At 36.4% G+C, this 7,506-nt stretch overlaps 1 protein-coding gene across 1 annotated transcript; it reads right to left on the minus strand.

Moving 5' to 3' along the window:
* Window positions 1-962: 962 nt before the first annotated feature.
* Window positions 963-2,841, minus strand: LOC132152807 (C-X-C chemokine receptor type 4-B-like). Its single transcript, XM_059561706.1, has 2 exons — window positions 2,759-2,841; window positions 963-2,538 (listed from the first exon to the last, which is right to left on the minus strand). Exons 1-2 carry the CDS (start codon window positions 2,771-2,773, stop codon window positions 1,492-1,494), a joined length of 1,062 nt encoding a protein of 353 aa, XP_059417689.1. The 5' UTR covers window positions 2,774-2,841; the 3' UTR covers window positions 963-1,491.
* Between the last annotated feature and the right edge of the window lie 4,665 nt (window positions 2,842-7,506).

A 7,506-nucleotide genomic window follows, 5' to 3' on the forward strand; every position in this document is an offset into this window, starting at 1 on the left:
GTGATTACTGAGATCTTTGCATTGCAAACATATGTCTAATGTGCATGCGTGTATTAACTGTAATTCTGTAAATTCTTAAACATTTTGGATTGTGACATTTTTTGGATTAAAATTTAATAGCAATTCTAATGACAGTAATAAGAGAAAGGTCCTTATTTATTCTCATTATTGTAATGTGAACATTTCATATTTCTGTATATATAGTATTTTTTATTATTTACATTTAGATTTAGTCATTTAGCAGATGCTTTTATCCAAAGTGACTTACAAATGAGGACAATAAAAGCAGTCAAAACTAACAAAAGAGTGACAATATATAAGTGCGAAGTATAAAATATAAAAGTTTAAAAGGTATATTAGTCCTTCTTATTTGTAATAATTGTTCAATTGATTTTAATTTGTGCTGTTTTATATTTTAATGAAACTTTTTATATTTGTAATATAATAAATCACTGTATTGGATTTATGAGAATCGTTAGTGAAAATAATGTATCTAATAAAACTAAAACTTTCAAGACATCAAGAAGAGGATATATACTATATTATGTATTCTGCAGATTTTATCACGTCACACTTTACATCTTCAAACTAGCCTTTTATCTTGTTTTGCTTGTTATCTGATACAACAACAGAAATCCCGAAGGAAGGCCAGTTCTGTCCCTGTGTAGTTTGATGGGTGTCTTGTACCAGCAGTTGCTTAAAACGCTAAAGAACACAGATGTTCTTAAAATTACAGACCCTCTCCTCAGCCATTCTGTTCAGCGGGAGATCAGGTGGAGCTTTTGTTTTGGTAATTTGACAGACCTCCACTCCACTTCAACTCTACCCTACCCCCGCTGAGAGATTGGAGTTGAGGGGCGTGTATATGTATGTATGTATTTGTGTGTGTGTGTGTGTGTGTGAGTGGTGGGGAGGGGGGTCTGCTCACTTGAGAGAAGTAACAACGACACTGTCAGACCTCATTAAAATCTGTGATTTTTAGGTTTTATTATGAAACAGGAGTCAAAATGCAACAATTGTGACATGAATAAACAACCCTAAAAAAAAATACAGTGTGGGCTACCATTTTAATAAATATCAAAAAGCTTATGGGGAAATAGGAACAGTTAAGTGCACACACACACACACACACACACACAAAGCCAAACAATGAACTATGTACAAATAATTTACACTACACATTCTGAATCACCCAAAAGACTATGCAACAGTTTGCTAAAATTTCCTGAGAATAACTTCTGCAAGTATAAAGACTTTGCAATAAAAGTACCTCAAAAAAAAAAAAGTACTATCATAAAAAAATGAATAGAAAGATGTTGTAGCAGTTGCAGTTGAATAAAAACAAAAGAAAAATAAGTGTTACAAAATAACAATTATCAACACAACAAGATTACAATATCCAAAAGTGTAGTAAAGTCCTTTTTAAAATAAAATACAAATAAAATGAAAGCTTAGTCATCCACGTAGGAAAGTTTTATGTACAAGTGTCCATTAACTGGACAGGACAGTGGATGACTCTGACTCAGTAGATACTGATGATATAGGACCTCTTTTCTTGGTCAACATCTTGTGACTTGATTTACTGCTGATGCTCAGAGCGTTACGTGCAGATTTACTGAACTTGACTCCCAGGAAAGCATAAAGGATGGGGTTGAGACAGCAGTGGAAATACGCCAGCGCTTCAGTAAAGAAGATCCATTTCTCCAGACCCTGCTCCAGGAAACAGCTATGAGAAATGACATTCAGCATCACCAGAGTGTCCACTAGGATGCCGACACAGTAAGGCAACCAGCAGATGAAGAAGCAGAAGATGAGGATGACAGTTGTCTTCAGAGCCTTCTTCTTCAGAGTCTGACCTTTGGAGTTCTTGGACAGTTTTGAAATGATGATGCAGTAACAGGTCAGAATGATCAGACCAGGCAGCAAAAAGCCGACGAAGATGTGCTGGAAGCGGAACCCAACCTTCCACACCGTGTTCGCTTGGAGCGGGTAGGTATGCTCGCAGATAGTATTCATGCTCGTATTGTGGACTTTAGCGAACACCAGATCGGGGACGGTGAGTAGGGTCGCCGGGAGCCAAACTCCAAGGTAGATCACCCTTTCTGCAAGCACAATCCTAAACTTCTGGCTGTTTGTGGCACGGACAACTGCCAGATACCTATCCAGGCTGATGAAGGCCAGAATCAGCACACTGCTGTACAAATTCAGAGTGTAGATCATATTGACAGTGACACACAGAAATCCCCCAAAATGCCATCCGCTGACCGCATCCACAGCCCAAAAGGGTAAAGTGAGAACAAACAGGAGATCGGCGATGGAGAGGTGCAACCTGTACTTGTCTGTCATGTTCTTCGACTTCTTTTGGAAGCCCATCACAAGCACGACAAGTCCATTGCCAATGATTCCCAGGACAAATATAATCCCATATACAATAGGGAGGAAGATCTTTTGGAATTCATTGCTGACTGATAGGTCACAGAATTCATCAGAGTAATATTCTCCAGACCCGGAGTCTGAGCTGTTGTCTAAAATGATGTGCTGCAGAAAAGAACAGCATATTGATTACTTTCCCATAAACAATATGTTAAAAAATCACAAAGTTAAATCAAACATTGAAAATTGTAAATATATTTAAAAACAGATATGTTTTTAAAAACGAAAAAAAAAGAAAAATAAACAATAGACTAAGGCTTATTAATAAGTAATTAATTAAATATCAGACTAAAGAGCATTTAACATTTGTCTTAAATCAACTTACATCGTAATATTCCATGTCCTTAAAGTAGATGAACGCAAAACCAGCGCAAAAAGTCTCCACACACTTTAGTCAAAGGATCTCCCGCAGCAGTATTTAAATAGTGTGGCACGCCCCCTTTTATTCAATAGGGCGGGACCATAACGTGGGCGGAGCTCAGCAGGGCAGCGCTCTCGTGGGCAGTAATAGTATTATGAATGCACGCTGCTTCTAATGGTTATTGACATAACCTTTATATTTGTATGTTTCACTCGTGCCTGTTACAAAAATCGTTTGTACAGAGACTTTTTGCTGCTATCAATGGCACTGTTTTTATTACAAATTCAGATAGATAGATAGATAGATAGATAGATAGATAGATAGATAGATAGATAGATAGATAGATAGATAGATAGATAGATAGATAGATTTAGAAGTGTTTTGGACTACAATGTAATGCTAATTTTCTCCAATTTGTTTCTGATGAGGAAACAAGCCAATCTACAGCTTACATGTTAATTTTTGGGTAAATTTTTTGGGTAAATTCCATCTGTCTGTCCATTATCTCTTAAATATTCATTTAATTAGATCTACTGAAGTAAACTTTCCCACCACCTAAAATGTCCTCCCAGATATCCCAGCAGTTTTGTTTATGATCTCATTGTGTTTCTTGGGTGAAGAACAGCATGTTACTTGTGGTGGCTTTCGGCTTTTTTTGATTAACTAGATGGCAGGTCTCCCAGGCTGGGCCTCCTCTGGTCCTCTTTGCAATTTGTTTCGTGTAGAACTCTGATTGTTGAAGGAACTGTGAGTGATGACAGAAGAAGGTCAAGCAGCCACTTCCATCAAATGCCTAGACTAACATTTCATGACAGATCCAAACTCTCTGTTACTCTACTAAATTTCATCCATGACAGAATCAAATTTCTTTGAAACATGAGATATGCAATTAAGTGATTTATTCGTTAAATTTTTGAGCAACATCTTTGCCATCTAGTCAACTTATACTGTAGGTTTCTTATAGAGTTTGTTGTGATTTCTATCTTCTCATTAGGCCAATCCCTAATGGTGCTCTTAGTTAGAGCCCTGTGGACCGCACAGATGGAATTCCTCCATCCATTGTGTTACTGTGGAGCATCAACAGCATGGGCCTCTGGTGAGTAATGGATACGGAATGAAAGTGACTCTGGAAAAATATAAGTAGATGTAAAAGTGTTCACTGACAGATGAAGACATGACAGAATTTTTATGCACTTTTTTTTAAGGATCATGTAACTGTGTCCAATAACAATAAACACTTGATCCTTTATACCTTAGAGTTCAGATACTTAAAAGTCTAGAGCTTAATTTTTCCTGATGATATAAATCATTCAACAAATATTATGCCTTTCTACAGTATATCTGTTGATTATCTTTTCTATATTCTTTCTTTATATTATTTCATAATAGATCAGAAAGGCAAAGCTTATGGTTGTAACTCCACACTGCATAATGCTTATTAACTGGAAAATTATTGAAATTTTATTACATTAAATATTTAAGCTTCTCCGTTATTTCAAGGTCAATGATCTAATAAATCTCTAAATTTAATGTTATAATTTTCAATTAAAAAATCTTAATTTAGAGAAATGCGAACTGTACTCATTTTCACACATGGATTCAGACTCAAACTCCACAGTCGAAAGTTAAAAGAAGTTTTGACAGGTCGTTTCAGGCTGAATTATTAACTTGGCAATGCCTCCATGTTTTATTTTCTTTCAATCATATGAGTTATGGTCAGGTCAGGGGGATGTGTTTCACTAACAAGGGCTAGAATCCCCCCTTTGAAATATAAGATACCCTGCCTAAAAGGGCTCTAAACACAATCTGTCTGTATATGCTGCAAGTACCCTGAATACAAAGGATCCGTGCGCTGTTTAGAATTCAAATAAAAAGTGTGAAGAGTGGCAGGGGAGTTAAGGAGCAGGGAACGAGCATTGAAATATTGTAAAAGAATGCAGCAGAGATAAAAAAACGTAATGTGTAAAGCCTCCAGAGAGTAAACAATGCTTGTTTTGCAGCCACAACTCATTCTAGGCCTTCAGCAAGCTTGCAAAGGATCACGTTCATAATAATATGAGGGCTGAAGGATCTGCTCTGCTTCATAAGATAGAGTTTTTTTGTTTTTTTGGAAACAAAATATGCAATACATAATTCATCATAAAATTCCGAGACAGGTTTTTTTTCTGCTTTGACATTAAAAACCTAAGCAGGTTGATTTTTTTTTACATTTTAAGGTCAAATTTAGTCTTTGTAAATATCACATGTTCACAATACAAAAATATTAATTTGCATGACACAAAGCACAGATAATGATCCTATTTAGTTATTTCAAGGGAAAAAATACTAGCTACATTTGAATAAGATACATTTTAATTATGCAAAATAGAATCTAAACATTTCTAAAAGATCAAGTGAGGGTTAATATCTGCTCTGTGTTGGCACATAATTTAGATCAAAATAGTTGAAGGGGTTTTTGTGAGCTGAAAAACATACTTATGATCCTGCTTCGGGATATTTATTAACTGTACATGCAGATCATGTTGGATGGCTGTTGCTTAGTTAATTCCAGCATCTTTGTGGTTGTGTTTTGCTTATTTTTCACCCACCTCCCCTCAACAAGAGCGAGTGAAACATAACCAGGGCAATGACATGATAAGATTTGCCCATTCATGTTCCAGCTTGGAATATTTTTCATCTTTCATGACTAAATGATAGTGTTACTCAAATATCAAAAAGCATATTTCTCAGTTTAGGCGTGTGTCAGGGAAAAAATCCAGTTCTTATGCATTCGTGACATTGATGTTCAGGAGATTTAGATACACAACCACAGTTTTAAGCCTATATATCACAGAAACATTTAGGAAACTCATTTAAGGACTGTTTAAAGAACGTCTGATGATTGAGCAATGGAAATTTTTAAGGACAAAGGTTTGCCTTATCTACGAAAGGCACCTTTTTATGTTTCCTACTTGGGTGTGGGGCAGGCTTATTGACTTTCTGAAAGCTCTTCCTCTTATGGCATTAGGTCATGGCTTTGAGCTTTGAAATTAGAGGAGAGGGCCATTTATTCACAGGAGAATTTGTTGGACAGGCCTGAGATGTGCCTTCATAAAGTTTGGATTTCAAACACTATACTATTCAGATAAATGTGGTTTGTAATCAGAAATGTTGACTTTCATTTTGGCGGTTTGCTGCATGCTGTTCACACGTGAGCAAAACTGAAAACACGTAAAACAGGCAGTCACATTTTGTATCATGTGTTACGTGTGGGTGCCCGATCTGTGGTGTTGACTTACAACAGGAAGCACTACGGTTTGCATATACATTTTTTTTAAATTCACTGACACATTTTCTTTGCCCACGCGTCCTGACACGACTTCACTTTCGAAAACGAAGGGGTAATGAAAAAGGAAAAAATAGGTTGGGTAAAATGAAATTTCAAATGGTGAAACTTCCCCTGGGTTGTTGCTTGACATTTACATTCATTATTGGCTCATAGCCCAAAATAAACCACAACAGCGTCTCAAACAAGCCTTTATTGGAGGAGATTAAGTCTGAAGGGAAGGGTGTTTGCTGTGTCTCCATGATAAGTTCCTACCTTCCTTCACTAACGACTAAACTGTGGTTTAATGTGCAATACTGAAGCTGAGTAAAGTGACCAATGGAAGACTAGAGTATGTCACATCAGATTACAAAAGATCAAAAGCCTTTTTCCTAGGATGGGCCTGATAGTTAAATGTAGTGCTATTGCATGTATTAAGCTGTTATGCTGGGTTAATATCCATTAAATGGTTAACTTTTCAAGAAATGTTTTGCTAATAGATCTCTTAGGTGCACCTTCCCTCTGTCTGTTATTCTATCAGAGGGAAATGATCTAAAAATACTCCCCATAACAAAGAAAATCAATTGTAACCTACATTTTCAACCGACTTGCCAGCTGTTTTTGTTACAGAGTCTACCTGAGTCTGACTTTCCGATAGAGCCAATTGTGTGCATCCAGCAGGAAAGCACTATGATTATCTTTGACAGAAGGGTTGAGGGGCAGCCACTCCTTTTGCCCCCTTTCAAGTGTCCCCTGCTCTAAATCTGCCCATATGGCCAGAGTGGCTTAAGTAGAGAAGAAATGGCACATCAAACACATGGCCTGTTCAATTCTGCTTCACTTGACTCAGATAAGAGAGATGGTGCACCAGATGACAGCTCATAATTGCTCAGGACTAGGTGAACAGAAGAGTCATAGGAATGCTAATGAGCGTTCAGTGCACCCACAATCCAGTTCAGAGTTGTTCATTATTTATTAGGTGACTGATGTGTGATTAGTCTCTGTCAAGTTAGATTTGAGGTTAAGACAGTCAAGATATAGAAAATACTCAACATCTGTGCTGATACTTCAAAACAAGCAAACGAACAAAAAACTTTACATCAGATATTGTATATTCTAATTTCTATAGGAAGACAAGAGGAAGTGTAAAGTTGCCACACATTCACTTAAGGTCACTTAAGGTACTAGGACTTTAGTACCTTAAAAAATTAATCGCCTAGAACTTTAACTAAAATAATAATATTAAACATACTGACTACTTGAAACTGCATTTTTAAATATTTTTTTATAGTGTTAGTCGTGAGCCAAAAACGGCCTAAAATACTGAATATTAATAATATAATATATAAAATTCATATCCCAAATATTTTTATGATGTTAGTTTTGATGCTAAATATTCTTAGTATGC

This window comes from Carassius carassius, chromosome 11 (genome assembly GCF_963082965.1).
Source record: "Carassius carassius chromosome 11, fCarCar2.1, whole genome shotgun sequence".
Lineage (NCBI taxonomy): Eukaryota > Metazoa > Chordata > Actinopteri > Cypriniformes > Cyprinidae > Carassius > Carassius carassius.